At 36.2% G+C, this 21663-nt stretch overlaps 1 protein-coding gene across 1 annotated transcript in view; it reads left to right on the forward strand.

The window, feature by feature from the left end:
• The window catches only part of eIF2A (eukaryotic translation initiation factor 2A), a 270564-nt gene that overhangs the window by 147669 nt on the left and 101232 nt on the right, over positions 1-21663 (forward strand). Inside the window, exons 11-12 of the mRNA XM_090402822.1 lie at positions 9603-9703; positions 21328-21503. Of these exons, the coding sequence (XP_090258948.1) occupies positions 9603-9703; positions 21328-21503 (277 nt within the window). The remainder of the gene's footprint in view (positions 1-9602; positions 9704-21327; positions 21504-21663) is intronic.

Below are 21663 nucleotides of genomic sequence, written 5' to 3' on the forward strand. Positions count from 1 at the left end.
TGAAGTGGGCTCATAGCAGGCATTGAAATTCATCTCCCTCTTAAAGACATTCACAAAATATCTATGCCAGTAGTGAGGTTGAAACACATGCCTTGAGTTCAAAAACATTACTATTCAATACTGTTATACACTTCTTGAAAAGAAGTTAGTCGACACCCCCATGGTCAAGTTCATCATGCTAATGTAATAAGTCGTGTTTCTTGCTGATATAAATTGAAGGAATATGATGCTCCCAAGTCAGTGGAATTGTGTCTGGGTGAAATGACTGTGAGAAGGGAACTGACAGAGTTTGAAAGAGGCATTGTAATATGATGCCATGTTTCGAGTCTATCTGTTGGGCAAATTCCTTACAAATTAGGCCATCCCAGGTCAATCAGTGATACCATACTGAGATGGAAATGCAGGGAGTCGAGTACTACTCACAGTGGGTCACCTACTACACTCACCAAACATGCTATAGGGTGCTACGAAGAATAATATGGAAAAACTGCCATTCTTCGGCTGCCAGGTTTAATGTAGAGTACTGGACATTGTTTGGAACACAAATCTGCACCAAAACATTCAGAACTGAAGCTCGTGGGATTCCATGGAAGGACCACAATATACAAGCCTCACATTACCCAAACCAGCATGCGACATCCTCTTCAGTGGTGTAAAGAGCATGTACAGTGGGACACAGAAGCTTGGAAAGCTGTATTATGGAGCGACAAATCATGCACCCTCTCTGCCGAGCAGATGGACTGATGTTGGTTTGATGGATGCCCAGTGAACGTCTCTTACCAAAATGTAAACTCCGAGTATGAAATTCGGAGGTAGCAGTATGATGGTATAGTCCTATTTTTTCTGGTTTGGCCTCAAGCCTCTGTTTGTGGTGCCACAAACCTTGATATTAGGTATCTGAATCTTTTGGAAAATGCAATGCTTCCCACTTAGTGGCGTTTCTGCAGAATTGACCATTGTTTCTTTCAGTGAGACAATGCTCCGTGTTATAAGGCTGCTGTAATTGCATGGTTTGTGGACATGAACATCACACTTGACTGGTATCCATAGATCCCTGATCTCAACCCTATTAAACATCTGTGGGATGAACTGGAGCATTGGGTGAGGTCAAGGGACATCCGTCCCACAACAGTCCAGGACCTCATTACATGCCCTACAGGAAGAATGGTCCAAAATGCCTGTTGATCGCTGTCCTATGCTTCTGAAAAGTATGCCCATGAGTTTTCTGTAGTCATTGCAGTAAAAAGAGGTTCTACATCTTAAGGTGGGTGCCATGGCTGTTTGTTCCTCACACTATGGTGTCCATTGACTTCTTTCCAAGTTTGTGTGTGTGTGTGTGAGAGAGAGATAACAGGTGATTAGATGAATCATATAAAACATTGAGAGGAATCTGATAATGAAGGCATATGAGTACTTGATTGATGGAATAAGTTCACCTACATAATCATTTATTTATCCATTCGCTTTTCTGGTTTCTTAAAAAAAAAAAAAAAAAAAAAACTCAATTATGCTCTCTGACTATTACATAAAAAATTCTGTCATCTCATCTGGCAACTTGCAAGTCTGGATATAATCTCTCTTTATACCATGTTTAATTGATGAAATGTTGAGTCTTATCAAGGAACTCTTCTTGAGCTTTATCTTCAGTCCATCTTCTTTAAATGGAACAACTGCCTTTATTATAAGCAACATTTTTAGGCTGGGAATCTCTTACCTCTTCCTTCTGCTGACCTTTTTATAGAAAAGTTAATTGTCCAGGCCCAAACAACCTACCATCTGGTGAAGATATGTTGATAACTTGTTTAGTTTGGAAACATATGTCTGATTTACACAACCTTCTTCATTCTCAACTCATTCCATCCAATCATCCCATTCACATAATTAGATTTTGAGAGTACAGGTAAACTACATTTTCTTGATGTTTTGATCTCAAAAAAATATAAGGCATCATTTCATCAACATCTTAATCACTTACCCACACATACTGGATGATATCTTCATGCTTTATCTCTCTTCCTCCGTAATTACACCCTTTAAAAAAATTTTTTTTTTTAAAGATGAAGATAAGCTAAAGGAGCAACTTTGGTCTCCTATGCCAGTTCATAAACAGATATTCCAGGAACACCATACAGTAGATTCTATTTTCTGATACTGTGCTCTGCCAAAATCCTAACACACTCAGTACAGAGACTTGTTTCCATCTCATAAATCAGAAATCTTTTCATCATATCATTACATAGAAAAAGTGGATATTAACGATCCAGCATTATTCAAAGCTGAATATTTGTAGAAACTATGAATATTTCGCAAAATTGACCAGAGAGCCTACGAGTATTCAGTCCTCGGCACCCTTAGCTTGCATTACTTAAAAGAACATGACTTCTGCCCATGTATCTGTATTTGATAAAGATTTCATTGGCCTGACACCTGTTTCGAACTGGCTGGTTCTCTTTAGAGGTCAGACAGAAACCTTCGGAGAGCAGAAACTCTCATTAAATACTAAAGAAATCCTGCATCAGAGAAATGTATTTTTCATAAGTGAACACTTGATCAGTACATAAAAGTAATTACTAAAGAAAGAGCCATACGACTTTATTTTTCTAGTTTCTACATAGTTCTTTAGAACTGGTTTCTATTAACATTCAGCTTTGAAATATTCACATACATACATACATCTTTAAGGCCCACAACTTTCCTAATTGGGTTGTGGGAGACAACAGCTGCAAGAGGAACTTCCAATGATTACAATCCTCTGCCACCAAGCTTAGGTGTTCTGGCAGGATTCCCAAACGTGTCCACCCAAGGTTTTGGATATAATCTATCCAGCGAGTCCTTGGCCTTCCACGTGGCCTCTCACCCTCTGACTTGGCAAAGAGGGCCTGCTGAGGGAGTTTCTCTTGTGGCATTCTGACCAGGTGCCCGTACCAACATAACTGTGATCTCTCAACATGGAGAAGCAGCAGTTGAGTATTGAGGGTTTCCCGAATTGCAGAGCTTCTGACTCTGTCGAGTCTTGTCAGCCCCACAACCCCTCGAAGGAACCTCATTTCAGCCACTCGGATTCATGTCCACATTCTTTCGGTCATTACCCAACTCTCATGACCATAGGTGAGGATGGGGACATAGACTGTATTGAAGACAGCCAGCTTTGCCTTCTGGCTTAACTCCCGCTTCAATACTACCGAATGGCCAAGCTCCCACAATATTGAGCTTGCTAAGCCAATTCGAGTATCTAGCGCTACGTCCCATTTTCCAACATTCGTGAATATGGACCCAAGGTATTTAAACTTCTCCACCTGCCTCATTGCAACTCCACTTACATGTAGAGTACACTGGGATGATTGTCTTGAGACCACAAATGTTTCAGTTTTGGCCACACTGATTTTCATTCCGGTGTCTGCACAAACAGCTACAAACCTATCCGGGGTCCACTGGAGGTCATCTGTGGAAGAGCTAAGCAGAACTAGGTCATCTGCAAAAAGCAGACGTCCAATGCTACATCTTCCAATTCTGACACACTCACTGCCTCGGCTGTGTCTATCAATCCAGTCCATAAATATTATGAAAAGGAGGGGTGACAGAACACACCCTTGGCAGAGGCCAACGGAGACTGTGAAAGGTTCAGTCTTTGTGCTGTTTACCCTGACACAAAACTCTGGGTATTCGTACAGGGACTTGATGGCAGCTAATAGTTGGCCATCCACTTCATACTCCTGTACTGCTTGCCAAAGCTTATCCCGAGAACCCGGTCATATGCCTTCTCCAAGTCCACAAAACGTGTAGACATTCTTGGCATATTCCCAAGATTTCTCAAAGACTTGCCTTAAAGTGAAGATTTGGTCAGTTGTGCTTCTACCAGGATGAAAACCACATTGTTCTTCCTGGAACTTTGACTCAACTAAGCTTTGAAATAACATTGGATATTTAATATCTATTTTTTTCTGTGTAATTCACATCACCAAAATGAAACTATGTTCTTTCTTCAGTAATTAATCTCTTCATAATCACTACCCTAATTAAGAATCGTAATATTATAAGCATATTCAAAGTCCATAGTCTCTTAGATCTCCAAAAAACATCATCCAAAAGACATCATTTATTAATGTAGGAATGATTGGTATAAGTAATTCACTTACCATTAAAAGATGCTGATATTGTTTAAATGTTGCCGATTTCTGAATTGTGAATATTAGTTATGATATTAAGTGATTACTTAATAAATAACTAAATTATTTATCCCATTATTTTTTTTAATAATAAAATATGCAGTCTGATAAGATGATTAAGAATTATCTACACATTAGCACAAGAAAAGTATATTTAATATACCGCCAGATATTTTACTTCGAATATAACAAACTATCATCAGTGGCTAGACAGAAAACAGTTTTTTACAAGGTAGAATACAAACAATTGATCATTCAAAATTAGAATGAGCCTTGTGATGTTACATCTTGTGCTAATGTATAGATAATTCATATTTCATCACACTTTTCTCTCAAAAGTAAAATAAGATGATTAATATGCAACTACATTATAAACATATTGTTCATTATTAACAGATTTCAGTATAGAGGTGATTAAGGTTTTAACTTGCTCACTGGTATGTTATTAGTGTCATTGAATTGATTTAGCTTTCATTATCTTCACTAGCTCCTACTGATGAGACCTAAGGGAGGATCAAAAACTAGTCTGGGTATTGACCTCTTCCCATAATGCATAGCAATATACACTTCCAAAAGAAAGTATACTGCATTATGGGATACAGAGGCAATTATCTAGAGCTACTTGTATATAGGCTGTTCGTTTCTATATACAAATAGCCTAATCGTGAAGATGCGTCACATGCCAATTTTTTGTTGGATTACTTGGGTAAATTATTAAAATTTGAATGTAATTTATTGTCTAGTTTAATTTACTCTCTAATCAAGAAAAAACTTTTCACATTTTCATTTTGTTGAAATGTAGTCCATAATGTTTAGTTGTATAATTTTTTTATCAACACGTTATAAACAGTGTCCCCCTTTTTTTGTTATTTCAAAACTTAGGCATAAGGAGGAATCAAGAGAATTTTGCTAAGAAATGGAATTAAATTTACATGTACAAATCCTAATGAATAGGAATGTAATCAGCTGTTGTGTTTGCCATGCTCTTGTTTTGCATGATTTTACAAAACTATGTTCTGTCCTGGGGTGCTTAAGAATCAAAACTGTATAACTGAGAGGAGACCTCTACATAGCCTTGAAAGGCTATGTGGAGGTCTCCTTTCAGACCTCCACATAGCCTTTCAAGGAATGCAGAGAACCGACCAGGGCTTCTGACCTAATGTCCAATCCTCACCTTCTCGTGGTGCACCCTGTTGGGTATCTACTTGGATACTGAACGAACGAGGATGGGCTGGCAATTTGGGATTTAGCTGACCAAATTGTATTCTTATTGGTTAAACCAAAATAAAAAATGATGGTACAACATGACAAAATTTCATGCCGGCTGGGGCGTCGCCCGGTTAAACAAGGCCCTCATTATTTTCGCCAGGTAACCAGGGCGAACATCGAAAAGTCAGCTACTGGAACAAATCTGAAAACAAACCCCAACTCAACATCACCAGAGTTAAAGATCAGTACTATCAATGTAAGAAGCCTGAATGGCAAAGAAATGGAGCTAGCTGAGGAATTAGATAAGTACCAGATCGACATAATAGGGGTGACTGAAACAAAAAAGACCAAAACTGAGATCTTTCTGAGCAATAAATACAAAATGTTATATTCAGGCAATGACAATCAAGGAAAAGGAGTAGCCATAGTATTCAACACAAAATACAAGGCTAATCTTCTTGAATGGCAGTCAGTCTCAAGTAGAGTAATGTGGGCAAATATGAGAATGGGGAACTGGACAATGAGACTTATTTGTGCCTATGGTCCCACAGAAGGTTCTACTAAGGCAGAAGTGGAGGAATTTTTTGAAGCTTTAGAAAAAGCCACTGACACAATGAAAAATGAAAAGTTGGTCATTGTTGGGGATCTAAATAGCAGAGTAGGAAATGATTGTGAGATATAAAAAAATATTTTGGGAAAATTTGGAGAAAAGGGCAAAGCTAATAATAATGGCAAATATCTGTTGGATTTCTGCTCAGGACATGGACTGGTTATTACTAACACCATGTTCCAACATAAAAATGTGCACAAATTCACATGGAGAGAAGAGGCTAGGAATAAGAAAAGTCTCATTGACTATGTTATTGTTGATAGTGATGTTTTCTCCCTGGTGCAGGACACCAGAGCGTACAGATGATTTGAAATTTGAAGTGATCACTATTTAGTCTTGAGCAGGATAAAATTGAATTTCATATTGAAAAGAATAACATGTAAGAAAGTTTTAAAGCGAATAAAAGTTGAGCAGCTCTCAGATGTGAACTGTAGACTAAAATACACAAAGATTATTGAAGAAAAAATGAAAGAGTTTGAGAACAGGAATCAAACCTTGGGGATTCAGTGGCAAACTCTGAAGAAAACATTGATTAATTCTGCCAGAGAGGCATGTGGTGAGGTTGTCTGTAAGGATAAAAAAATCAGAACTCCCTGGTGGACACAGGAAGTTAAAGAGGCAGTGAAGGAAAAGAAGAAAGCATATCAAAAGTTCCTGTCAAATAAGTCAGCTTGTGCTCTTAGAGAATATAGAGACAAATGCAAGAATGCTAAATACTGTGTAAAACAAGCTAAACAAAAGTCATGGGAGAACTTTGGCATGAATATAGAAAATAAATATCAAGAAGGTGGCAAAATATTTTGGAGGTTGTTGAAGAAGCTTTGGAATGGAGGAAAGTGTGCTGTAAAAGGAGTTAGAGACGATAAAGGTGACATGAAAATGGAAAAAAAAGATATCCTTGAAGTATGGAGTAATTACTTTGAAAAACTGCTAAATGAAATAAGCAGTGATGACAGCACAGTGATAAAAAAACACTGACCAGGCATGCAGTCAGGAATACATATCCATACTTGAAGTAGAAAAAGCCATCAAAGGCTTGAAATGTGGAAAGACAGCAGGAGTAGATGATATTCGACCAGAAATGCTGAAGTATGATGGTGTGAGTGTCTTACAGTGGCTGCACTGCATAGTTCAGAAGGCCTGGACAGATGGACGAATTCCCGATGATTGGAGTAGAGCTCTCATAGTACCCATATATAAAAAGGGAAATAAAACTGCATGTGAGAATTACAGAGGTATTTTCCTACTGAGTGTTCCTGGCAAGATCTATGCAAGTATACTAGAGAAACAGTTGAGAAGAATTGTGGAAGAAAAGCTTGGTGAAGAACCACCTGGATTCAGGCCAAATAGAGGCTGTCAGGATCAGATCTTCACTTTACAACAAATAGTCAAGAAAGCATGGGAATATAACAAAGATCTGTATTTAAGTTTTGTCGATTTGGAAAAGGCATATGACAAGGTGCCAAGAGAGAAGCTATTCAATACGCTACAGTTATATGGTGTCAATGGGGCATTATATCAAGCAATACTTAGTCTTTATTTGAGTTGTAAGTCAGCAGTTAGAATTGAAGGAAGTACAGGAAGATGGTTTAATGTTAAATCTGGTGTGAGAAAAGGATGTGCATTATCCCCTGTGTTATTCATTATCTATATGGATCACATTATGAAGGAAAGTGGTATTAAACATGATATCAAACTTGGAGATGTTAATGCCAGCTCTTTGCTTTATGCGGATGATGTTATACTTCTAAATAAATCCGCTACAAGTCTGCAAGATTCTCTGACTAAATTGAATAGCTGTTGTAATAGATATGGTATGAAAGTCAGCAATAAAAAGACAAAGACAATGAAAATAGGCAGAATCATTGAAAATGTCAAATGCGTTGTGAATGGAGAACCTGTGGAACAAGTAAACCATTTCAGCTATGTAGGCATGATTTTTACTGAAGATGGTAAATTAAATATAGAAGCAGACAACAGAATCAGCAAAGCTGGTATGGTGGGAAGTCAATTGAATAAATTCATATGGAATAAGAGAGGAATTAGTCGGAACACTAAATTAGCTGTATACAAGAGACTGTTCAAACCAGTTTTAACTTATGGATCTGAGAGCTGGGTCAGATGTAAAACACTTGATCAAAGACTAGAGACCACAGATATGAAAGTCCTGAGAAAGATTATAGGTGTGAACAGATGGCATCAATGGCAATATCATATTAAAAACGAGGATATTAGGAAAGAACTTGACATTGTCAGCATCCAGGAATGCGTTAGCAGAGCTAATCTCAGGTGGTATGGTCATTTAAACAGAATGGGCGAGGAAAGATTAGCAAAACAAGTGTTCTCTGCCAAGTTGGCAGCAGAACGACCCAGAGTAAGACCAAGATATAGGTGGATTGATACGGTACAAAGTGCGTTAGACGATAGAAATATAAGATCCGATAATGTTGGAGTCTTGACAAGTAACAGACTGGTTTGGAGGAATATTGTAGATAGGAAATTAATAATGATGTAATTTTTTTTTCATGCAGTACTATCATATCCTGTACACCCCTTGAGGGTACATAGCAGGAATTTGATGATGATGATGTTCTGTTCTTTGTAATGTTTAGTGTAGTTGATCATGTTCATCTTAAAGTGATACTCTCATTATTGATGGTATCACTTTAAATTTTGAGTAACTTTTTTTGTTTACAAAAATGCTTCCATCAGAAGATGCTTCTCATCTGATTTAAACAGCATAATTGTTAATTTCCAAATTATGTGCTGCAGTTATTTTGCTTCTTTTCTTGCATATCTGTTGTTTTGCTTAAGTCAGATGGTCCTTCATTAATGACCATCTGACTTAATGTGTGAAATATAACATAACTATATTCCATAGTTTAGTCAGAAGACATTCATACTTTTTTTTTTCTGCTAAGAAATAATGGATGCCATTTGTTTGTAACTATTTATTTCAAAATTAATCTGAAAATGCAGAATATAACAGAGGTTGAGAGATAAATAAGTGCCGCCTGTTTCTTAGAGTGGAATTACTTCAAAATGGCTGCAAGTCGCATCTTTGAAAATATCTTTTGTAGTTAATACAAACTAACTTTTGTCAGGGACAGTCTATGCAGGAAATAAATAAATTACATAAGATACTACCTTCTGATTGAGAACAAAGGTTTATTACATTCATTTGAAGCCATCTATGATCATATAATAATAGTGAATTAGATATTTTAAAATTATAAAAAAAAAACATAAATTAATTATGGGAAGAAAATACAGCAATATATTTTGAGCATTCAGTACAAGGCTGGAAATTCACTCACCCCTTATGTCTGACAACTCACTTGTGACGAATAGATTTCTAGAGATCTGGTTATAAGTCCTTGACATTTCTGTGCTTCCTTTATTTGCTTATGTGAAGGTATCCTCCCACTTATCTAGCTTAGATCCTTCAGCAACAGAAAACAGGTTTATTTAATAATATAAATGTTAAGTTAATGAAAATGGTTGATATTTTCAATTATCATGTATTTTCTAAACCCTTATGATTTATCTTGATTTTGTGGTTCATAATTTGCATAACATTTAAAATTAAAGAATTTTTTCCTTAATTTCATAACTAGTTATGCCTGCTAAAGCAACACTTTATAATCACAAGTGCGAAGCAGTTTTTGATTTTGGTACTGGTCCTCGCAATGCTGTTCATTACAGTCCTTTGGGAAACAATATCCTTTGTCATGTATAAATTTAAACACACTCCTGTCTAACACTGAAAACAGATTGTAATTTTTAAAAAAAATTACAGTCTGTTTTTGGAGTGGACTGACTAATAAATTTATAATATTAAATAAATCACTGTACAAGCTGTGTTGTGAAATGAATTTTTCAGTAGATACTTGGATTAATTCAGTATTTTTAATAATGCAACATAACCAACTTGTTTAATTTCTAATGAACCTCAAAAAAAAGTTTTGGCTCTAAGCATTAATCAAGTTTGTTTTTTAATTAAGTATCTTGCAATATGCTATTGTCAGTTAAATAATAATATGTGAAATACTTAAATTTTCTTCTTCCTTTTTAGAAATTTAGACCTTATTTCCTTTGGTCTATAATTCATTATGTTTAGGTATTTTTTCACATGACATTGTCTAATGATCTTTCCATTTCATTTCTACCATATAGAAGTCATAATTTTTAATTATTTCTGTGATTGGTGTCTGGTTTTGTTCTTTCAATATGTCTTCATGTTTGTTTTTGCCTGGTCTTGTATAACCTGTTAGTGACTTTTGTTGATCTTACTATGTTGATGGTTTAATATGTTAATTAAAAAAAAATTATATTGTTAGATTTGTTTAACTCTTCATTGTAAGTTATTTTATAATCTAATCAATTAAAATTGTCTGTAATTATTGTTTTTCTCTAGCTATTTGCTTTGTATATATGGTTTTAGTACTTCAAAAATGAATATTGACTGTACAGCAGCTTTAATAAATTTATAAGTCAATGGCTTGGCTGAGCGGAAGCATCTTCTCTCCAAACAACATGATGTAGGATTTTGAGTCCCATGGTTTTCATCATCTGGTGTGAGAACACCACCCTAGTTATTGGAGGTCCAAAGTTGCTTGAAGCAGTTCAATATTTGATCTCTAGATGTTTCCAGGTTTTCTCTCTCTCTCTCTCTCGTGAAGAGAGAGAGAGAATCCATGAAAGGCTCTTAGCCCATAGCACATTAGTACCTTTGATTGGCCGAGAGTTAGAAATGCTGGAATCTTACTCTAGAGAATTAACATGAACTTTCTCCAAGCCATTTCAGCCTCCAATAAGCAGAGTAGTGGTCTCACACTATGCAATAAACCTCATTTCTCACAGAAAGACATTCACAAAACATTATTCCCAAGATGTGATTTGAATCCTCAGCCTGTTTTTGGAGATCAGATATACTAATCACTCAGCCAACTAGACTGGCAATCCATTTATATAACTTTGTGCAGATTCATCTGCAACAGCGAAGTATCTAAAATACAATCTTTTTTCCATTTTACTTTGTTCTTTATACTCTGTTCATGAATTATTTCATCACATATATTCCAAATAATGTTGGATACAGATGATGTCCTTGCCTTAAATGTTTTGAACCTCGCCTCTTATGTTTATTACTATTTTCATATATAGACTGTAAATTGGTTTTATGAATTTATAAGGAAATGGATTTTTAGAATACCAATAATTTGACTGTTGTCTGATGTTTATGATTAATTTATTTCTAAGGTCGTTCTCTCTTTTGTCAGTTAATGTTTTAAAAGTAAATATATAGTTGATTCTGTTTTCCAGTGTTTTTGCATATATTTTATAACACAGTGTTTAATGAACTTACTCCTGTCATTATTATAGTTATTTCCTTTAAAAAAAAATTGCAAAGTTCCAGTTTTTCACAAGTATTGTGTGTGCACACACATACGCAACACACACACACACACACACACACACACACAGCTGGCCATAATTAAAGAGCTGTTTAGAACCCTGTAGCAAAAAAATGTATTGGATGAAATTCAACCAAACCAATTTTGTCACCAGGGGAGACATTTGGCTCTATAAGTGCATGGTTTGGGATTAATTAAACAGTAATGGCTAGAAGAGACGCAACAAAACAGTTTTCGTGTTCGTATAACTTAGAGATTTGGTTCAATATGTCCTCCTTTCTAATGTTCTAAGAACCACATTTTGTGAATGACATTTTTTACAGTGGAATGCAACAGAACTGCATTGATTTGCCTCACATGCTGCATTATTCTGTTGTTTCAAGGTTGCTAAATCAGGAACATGTCCTTCATACACCACGTGTTTCAGATGGTCCCCACAATCAAAAAGTCACAGAAGTTGAGATCAGACGAAAGAGGTGGCTATGTTGTGGAAAATGCATGTTCGGTGAAGTGTTTCATAACATTTGCTGTATCAGCAATCTAATACGAGATGGTGCTCCATCTGCATGAATATGGTAGTCAAGGCATCTTCACTGCTGCAGTTGCAGTACAACAAAGTTGCGCAGCATCTCTCGATACCTAATAGCAGAGATTGTACAAGTCACTGATCCTGTCGGGTGAAGTTCTTCATAAAAGTACAGACTGATAATAAACAATGCAGTGAAACCACACAACACTGACTTTCAGTGAGTGTAAAGGGGTCTGATAGAACACAAATGTTCTATCAGACCCCTTATCTGATAGAACACATAAGAATTATTCACAGTCCAAATGCGTTAATTGTGAGTCAACATGACTATTCAGATAAAAATGTGCCTCATCACTCTATAAGATCTTCCGTGGCCATGTGTCATCCACCTCCATTTAAACTAAGAACATCAGAGCAATCTGCAGTCAAGTTTCCACATCACCATCAAGCTTTGCTTCATGGTGATGTGGAAATGGGAGATCTTTTAGGAGAAAAACTTCAGTATTGATACAGGATTTTCCACATAGTTGAGTGTGGCATATCCATTTGCCTTGATATTGCCTGACCACTTCTGGATCCTTGTGAAAGGATCCAGCAGTGGTCAGGAAACTTGGCTGCAACTTGACTGCAGATTGCCCTGATGTTCTTAGTTTAAATGGAGGTGGATGACCCATGGCCATGGAAGATCTTGTGGAGTGATGAGGCACATTTTTATCTGAAAATAAAAATGTGCCTCATTTTTATATATGTGATTTTATATATATATATATATATATATATATATATATGTGAGTCAACATTACATTTTATATATAAAAAGTAATGTTGACTCACAATTACTGCATTTGGACTGTGAATAATCCTTATGTGTTCTATTCATTCCATGTTCCACAATGGCAGTTGCAACTTTCTCAACTTGTTGAGCAGTAATCTGTTTGCACCCTCATCCTGGCCTCACTGCTATTTTGAAATCATAAAATCATTTTTCCAAGATTGGTTATTGTCATTGGACCTTTTCTCCCATCCTTCAAATACCGGAATTCTCGATTGTTGATAGTAAAGCTCGACTAGCATTGCACATTCAGGTAAGGTGAGATCCATAGCACTTCAGTCTTATCAGAATGATGCAAATCCATTTTGGTCTTTCTTATATCCACCAACTCGTCAATAGAAACAGTCAGATTATGCAAATATCACATGCTTATAGCACCCATGCATTTTTTTTAATTGATTTGAATCCACAGCCTGTTTTTTTTTGGAGGAAAAAATTCCATGTTTTTTTGGAATTTTTTTCAAGAGCAAGGTTTCTGGATTATTTTTTATATAAGAATAAATATTTTTAAAAAAATAAAATTATTCTCAGCCTGTTCACAATAGTAATTTATTATAGGTTTACAAAATAAAGGTAGCTTTAAATACCAATTAAAATCTTGCAATCTTTATCAGCTTTTTATTGAAATTATGCAAAATGCCAATTTCTTTCATTCTTTCTGTGCTGCAGTCCAGAACACCAGATTAATTACACCAGAACACCAGTTCATTGATTAATTACACTATCTTTTGTTCTGCAATTCAGTACAAAAATTTAAATATCTTGCTTTTTATGTATTAAGGAAGTGTTCAGAATCATTTCAGTATTTAAAAAAAAAAAACATAACCCTCTCTTATAGAATGGATTGTTTATTCGTTATTAAGTTTAAAAAAGTAACAGTAATTATAATGACCCAAACAAATAACATCAAAATTGGCATAACTGAGACACAAAATTAAATGGAAGAAATTTAATAAGGCTCAGATTTCTGAATTATAAATTTTGAGGACCACTACATTGGAATAGCAAATGAGGTTTTTATTTTTTACGTTTCACATTCTACCATTTTCAATTTATGTATCAATGCAATTAATACTGAATCAAATACTTATTATTAAAAGTTTTTCATTTTTTCATTCCCATCACCTCCAACAAGGTTGAGATTTTATCTGAAAAGTAACAAGATAAGACTACCTCTCTGCAAGAATATGGTTGATTAGCTTCTCTGGCTCCAGCCAAACTCTTGCAGACTTTATATAAGTTACTGTTAGGACACTAAAATTTACATATATCTTTCATTTATAGCAAAGTATCATAAGAAAGTTGTTCCTCCCAACCTGGGGACCACAACCAGACTTGCACATTTTAGTTTCAAGTTTTAAAATTTTTCGGCTGCCAGTCACTACAAAAATTTGTTTAAGTACCTCACATCTGAGACACGACTTCTCACATATGATCGTAGAAACCCAGAACAACTGTATTCAACTTTGTTGAACGCTATTGTGCTCAACAGCTTTGGATAAATGTTGGAAGTTTATTTTCCACTTGGTTAGACTAATAAATTTTGTTTAATCCTTTACTCAAGTACAGGCAAACATAGTTTGTGCCTGAAATATCTTCAGGACTGAGGCAACTTGTAGTAAAGGTGGACCAAGCTCTCATCACTCAGTATCTCCCATGATGCAAAGCACATCTCCTTGCGGACATGTATGATGCTATGCATTAAGGGAAGGTCAAAACCAGCCCGGTTTCAACCTTTATTAAGGTCTCGTCAGTGGGAGCCAGACTCAGAAGTGGTGATTGCTTCTGCAATCACCACTTCTGAGTCTGGCTCCCACTGACGAGACCTCAATATAGGGTCCTCCTCCACATGGGTAAAGGATTAAACTAAATTTATTATAGTCTAACCAAGTGGAAAATAAACTTCCGTCTTTCTCTAAATCCAGAGTAAATGAATAATAAGGTGGTACACCTTTTGGCAACTCGTATAAGTAAATATGACCTCTCCATTGCTTCTGCCTCAGTATCACCACTTCTGGGTCTGGCTCCCACTGACAAGACCTCAATGAAAGTTGAAACCGGTCTGGGTAGTGGCCATTCCCTTAATGCAGGCCTGCACAACTTGATTGTCTTTGAGGGCCAAGCCCAACTTGTACCACCTGACCAAAGGCCAGATCACTTCGGACCTAGAATCTTAGACTAGTCCACTGCAGCTAAACTTAAGTAAATGTGTTAGGTCTACAGTAAATACTAATTAATATACATATTTAAATTTTTTAGAGAGTTACAATTAAAATTATTATCAAAATTATTTACAAACAGATATAGCTGCAAATTTTCTCAATAAAAACCACTTAAATTATTAGTAAACACAAAGTTTACTAATAATTTCACTGAGAATATCGCACTTATTCTCAGTGAAATATCAGTGACTGTCACAATTTGACACATTGCATTTCTTTGTTGCCACTATTTTATCAAAGTTTGGTGTCATGTTTTTGAAGTGGCCGTTCTTAATATGGCCTCTAAATTGATATCACTTAAAGATGAAAGCTGTCTGGTTTTGTTCAAAGTTCATATATGTGCGCCCAAATGCAAAATACCTGGTAGGCAGTATCCAACAAACTTTTAAATTTATCCTGATCCAGAATTGAATAAAACTCTTGTAAAGTACTCTCAATATGCTTGACCCGATAGTTTTCAGAACACTGGAGATCAATAACTCCCATCTGGAGTTCGACAGGTAGATTTCCTGCTTTGACAGAAAATGGATCCTCAACACTTTTATGCAGACTTCGTCTTCATTACTCAATGGCATTCTTTTCTGAAACTCCTCACTTAGAAGAGATATGTGCTTCTTATATTTTACCATTGAATGATATTCTGATGGAATATTCTGTCGACAAGTTAAGAAATGTGATATATCCCCCTTAGCAAGTTGATTTTCAAACAAACTTAATTTCATTTTGAATGCCTTTATAAGAGACATTAACTGAAAAACAAACTTAATTTTTCCTTGAAGCTGTAAGTTAAGGTCATTCAAGTGATCCAAAATGTCACACAAGAAAAATAAATCTTGATTCCATTCTTCATCCATTATTTCTGGGAATTTTTCCATATCTTCTTGAGATTCCAAAAATTCAACTAGTACAAAACTTTACCGCGACTCAACCAATGTACATTAGTGTGGTATGGTAGATCCCCGTACTCGGCATCATTTTCTTCTAGAAATGCCTGAAACATTCTGTGTTTCACCACGAGCTCGAATATAGTTGACCAGAGCAAATACTACTTTAATCACATGATCAAACTGCAAAACCTTTGAACATAACACTTGCTGATGAATTAGGCAGTGAAATTTTGTCAATGGTTTACCTGCATACTGTGCAATAAATGTTACAGCACCAACATTTTTTCCCACACATACAGTAGATGGGACACCATCAGTGCAAACTGCCACTAAATTCTTGAAATTTAAGGATAGTTTTTTGGTTTCATCATTACATTTTCTGCAATCTCCTTTCCTGTTGTTCTTCCTTTTATTGAACACAAACCAGCAAGCTCCTCTGTCACCTCAAAATTTTTATTAACACCTCTTACACATATTAAACGCTGTGTAGTATCTTTCACGTCAGTACTTTCATCCATAGCAAGCGAATAATAGACAAATTCACTAGCTGATTTTTGCAGGTTATCTTTAAGATCCTCGGCAATATCAGCCACCATACGCTGAACAGTCATACGGGACAAACTGATATTTTCAAAATTATTTTTCTTATCAGGACACAATTTGGAAACGGCAATCATCAGACACTTTTTTATCAACTCTCCCTCAGTAAATGATTTGCCAGCATGAACTATTTCTTGTGATATTTTTAAACTTGCCTTTGTAGCAACTTCATTTGCAGATGTCACTTTTTTAAAGGCTTGTTGCTCACCGCTAAGGACTTTCCATAACTTTGCTTCTTTTATTTGCTTTTCACTTGCATCCAACTTGCCAAGATTATGATGTTTCGATTCAAAACGATGTCTCAGATTGTACTCTTTCGACACAGCGATAGATTCCCAGCAAACAATGCACACTATTTTGTCCTTAAACAACGTAAAAAAATATTTGTTTGTCCACTCGGTTAAATGCTCGATCCGAATCTATTTTATGCTTTTTACTTAAGCTCGTGTCAAGATTGACAATATTAATTACAAAAAATTAATGATGAAAAACTCACAATAATGCAGGTTATGATAACAGTTATGTAATGTATTGCTCCATCTACAACCAACCACTCCACTGCCAAAGCCAGTCAAGGCACGGCAAACTTTGTGTAATACGATTCGTTTTTGTTTGTAGACATCAAGTCGTTATCACGGAGATGTAACTTTGAATTTCCCCACAGCGATGCTAGCACTAACAAAACTTCGAAGCGATTGTAATAATTTGTTATTAAATACAACAGTGGGAATAACTCCAAATGCAATTTATTGTCGAGTTGAAAGAAACATGATTGTGACATTAATCGCATGAACGTAAACATGCAGAGTCTTAATAAAAATTTAATTCAACGCTAGGAAAAAATCGTCTAATTTCATATTCCCCCGTATGATTAAATAATTCAATCAGGCAGACGGGCCCAAATAAATAGCATTGTGGGCTGCATGTTGTGCAGGCCTGCCTTAACATGTCTGCAAGGACTTTACATTATTTGAGATACTGAGACAAGGAGTGATGAGAGCTTGGTCCACCTTTACTACGAGTTGACTCAGTCCTGGCGATACTTCAAGTGCAAACTTTGTTTGCCTACACTTGGGTAAAGGATTAAACTAAATTTATTTTAGCTTTGGTTAAATGCTTATTTGTTTACTGAAGGAGCAAAGTCAGGTTGTGAATTTTGATCTTTTGCCATTAAATGTTTTTTCTCAAACTGTATTCATTTGCAGCAAGCAGTGTGTTTAAAATATTTCTTCGCAACTTTAATCAAGAGATTTTGAAAGTTCACGATAGCATGTTATAATTAGGTGTCCATAATAAGTCGTGTGTATTTGTAATAATATTGTTATTATCCTAATGCCCCATGGAGTCAAAGACTCATGTAGGAAGTCCTTTTGTCATACACACAGCTCATTATACTGTGCCTTAAAACCACTCAAATTCTCTGGAGGCACCACCCTTCTCAGGAAGGCATTCCAATCATTCACAATTCTGCATGCAAAAAAAAAAAAAAATTCTTGCACCACCCTTCTTAAGGAGGGTGTCAGCAGGAACAGTTTCTGGGGATGACCTCTGGTTCTCCCCTGATCTCCCACCATTTTCTGTAAAACCTCTTTAATGTTGATCCTAGAACAACCCCTTACTAATTTGTAGGTACTATAAACTGAACCCTGTAAATTGCATCTTCTCAACCCCTTTCTCATATTTGACATTCCAGATATCAGAAAACTACCTTACTCAGTCACCTCTGGACCCTTTCCAACATCTCTTTGTCTTGTTGAAAACCAGTTGACGAAATCTGTCAGTAGTCCATGTGTGGCCTAATCAGAGCCTTATACAGTGGAACAAGAATCTCCTTACTTCTACAAGTTAGTGTCCCCCACATCATTACTGTACTGAGGATGTCCCAAGATACTTGGGATGAAAAAATATTTACGTATTAAAACTAATCACTGTGGTTATGTGTGTTTTTATTGATGAATTCACCACAGGTTTCATTATATAAAAACGTATTAACATACAGGTTAAACAGCAATGGTCCTAAAACAGACCGTGAGGCACACTACTAGTGACTTCACTTCCTGGATATTGCTCCCCATACACAACTTGCTGATACCTATCAGATTGCCAGTCTCTGATCCAATGCACTAATCTAATATCCAACTCCATCTGCTCTAGTTTGACTATAAGCTTATCATGCAGTAATCTATCAAAAACCTTTGCAAAATCTAAGTATACTACTGTGTATCCCACTCCTCTCTCCAATGAATTTGTCACCTTATTGTAATAAGTAAGTAGATTACTAAAACATGACCTTCCTTAGCAAAATCCATGCTGTCCAAAGATAATACCATTGTTGTCAACCCAATTCAGGATCCTAGTTCTCACCAGCTTCTCCAACACCTTAGCCACAACATTTGACATACAGATAGGCCTATAATTTGATGCTTGAGTTTTATCACCTCCCTTATGAAGCAGCACAGTTTTGCCCTCCTTTCATTGCTTTGGAACTTGACACAGTGCAAGACTCGTATTAAAAAAAAAATATGTTAAGGCAGATGTCAACTCCTGGCACATTCTTTCAAAATATGTGGCGATATATTATGAAGTCCCATGGCCTTATTAACAAGTTTGCTCAATTCCCCATATACCTCTAGCTCACTTAGTCAGTCTCTCCTCCTCCTCAAACTCTGCACGATGTCACATTCACAAGAATGAAAGACCTTTATTATGAACTGCTCATTAAGCATCTCCACTATATTTTCTGCTGCAGTTGTTCTTATACCATTTTCTCCAATAAATATCATCCTTTTTTTTTTGCTTTCTATATATTGAAAGAACTCCTTAGGATTCTTTTTGGCTTCATTAGCTAACTGCTGCTCATATTTTACTTTTGCTACCCTTACCAACCAAGTCATCCTCCTTGCCTGGTCTTTGTAATCCTCATGGAATTGGTTATCACCACTTCTCTTATGCTGCCTCCATAATGCCTTTTCCTCTATATCACATTTTCTTAATCTCTTCATTCATCCATTTCACACCTACCTTATTTAACTTTCTGACCCTTGGAATAAATTTAGACATTACTTCTACTCCACAGTTCTTGAATATTCCCCAAGCTGAATTGATCTCCTTTCCAGCTAATTCCTCATTCCATGCTACACCTGCAAGCTGTCTCCTAAGCTCCTCATAATCACCAACCTTGTAGTTCCACTTATACCCTTTTCTCACAGAAGTCCTTACACTGCTGGCAACCACCTAGGTAATCATTTCATGGTCACTCTCACCAACGAAATGGTGATTTGACACCTCATTTATAATTGCATCCTCTGATGAGATGATCAAATCCAAGACCCTCAGTCCTTGTGTAACCTCTTTGTTCCATACTGTCTGAGGTAGTTGTCCCTCAAAAACTTGAAACTCATTTTCTTTACTTCTAGTTGCTATGTCACCATCCCAGTCTATATTGCATAATTAAAATCACCCATGACGATCACCCTTTTCTTAATTCTTGGCTAATTATGCATTTCATAGTCACTACCATCTACATTACCAGTCTATAACAACATCTAAGTATTTCATTCTATTCTCCTCTATTTCTCACCATACTGCCTCAGAATCACTGGCAGTATTTCCCTCTTGCATCTCTTTCTCTATCATCAATAGCATCCCTTTTTACCCTTTCTATCTTCACAAAACACATACCCCTTCCATCTCTATTCCTGTCAGGATGTCATCCTCATCAAACCAGTCTCACTTATTCCAACAAAAATTCTTGGAAAAACAAACTCAATTAATGCAACCATTTCATTTGCCTTGTTTCTTACGCTTCTACAATTTGTATACAAACATAGCAGCTCATCCCTAGATCGATAGCTAGTTCCACTGATACCACTTATTTGATGTGACTATATTCTTTAACTCAAGCCATTTCTTTTTCTCCTTATTCATCTTAGAACCTTCTTCAAATCCAACTAGTTTCTCTTGATCCCAGGTCATCTACTTCCTTTTTTGCCTTCACATGCATTCACATCCTCTTGGAGCATCAACCTTTCTTATGCTGTGTTACCCTGTCCGCTCTGAACCCCTGTCTGTCTTGCACACCTGTTCTCTCATTTTCTATACTCGTGCCACTCACTTCTTCATTCATAACCGCCTCTTTAATCTCTCCCATTCTTCCACATCACTTCCCACATGATCAGATTCATTCTCTGCACTCACTTCTCTTCCTTCCAGCAGCAGCAGTCTCTCTAAGTGACTCGCACCAGAACCATTCAAAAGCAGTCCATCACTCTTAAATAGTTTGCTCCATCCTTCAAACTCATTCCACACATTAGTAAACTGCACTCCTTTCTCCTCACACATTTCCACTAACATATCATTCATAATCCTTGCTCTCTGCCTCATCTCACCACTTTCATGCCTGGGCAACACGCTCCTGATATCCATCGAACATATTATTTGTCGGTCAAGTCATTTGTCTGTATTACAACTACCAAGGCTTGCTTGCTTACTTCTCATATCCAATGCCTCAATCACTCTACTCATTCTACTTCTAGGAAAGCAAACCTTGTGCATCCTCTCGTCCACAACACCTTTAATAATTGAATCGCCATACACTGTCACTTGTGGGTCTTTCATTACCTCTTTTATACCAGTGTTAATTGTTTTCATCATTTTCACTTTTCCATACATATCTCAAATTCTCTTAACTTCATTCCACCTCCATTTCATCTCTGAATATTTCTGTTATACATGAGATTAAGTTTTTGGAAATATTGTTTCATGTCTAAATGGGAATAGGTCTAAATCTGCTGATCTTTGAGTTGATTTTAAGTATCATGTTTAGATGTAATTATTGACCTTAACTAAATATCTAATGCTCATTCTGTCGGGATTTGGAAATTTAAGAGGAAATGTTGAAGTATGGGAACTGAAAGCTAAAAAACTTGTAGCTAAAATTCAAGCAACCGATTCAACTCATTTAATGTGGTGTCCAGATAACGAGCACATTCTTACTGCCACTACCTCTCCACGTCTCAGGGTAGGAAATGGGTTAGTATCATTTTGATTATTTGATGTTATTCTCATCATTAATTTATTTCGTTATGGTGTTTTGGCATCCTTGCAATGAAATGATAATTGATATCATGCTTGTTTATTAATTACTCACTGAATTATAATGACTACTTTTTATGTGGTAGTTTTTCTCATT

This window comes from Typopeltis vanoorti, chromosome 13 (assembly GCF_054136105.1).
Source record: "Typopeltis vanoorti isolate ZY-2024b chromosome 13, IOZ_Tvanoo_1.0, whole genome shotgun sequence".
Lineage (NCBI taxonomy): Eukaryota > Metazoa > Arthropoda > Arachnida > Uropygi > Thelyphonidae > Typopeltis > Typopeltis vanoorti.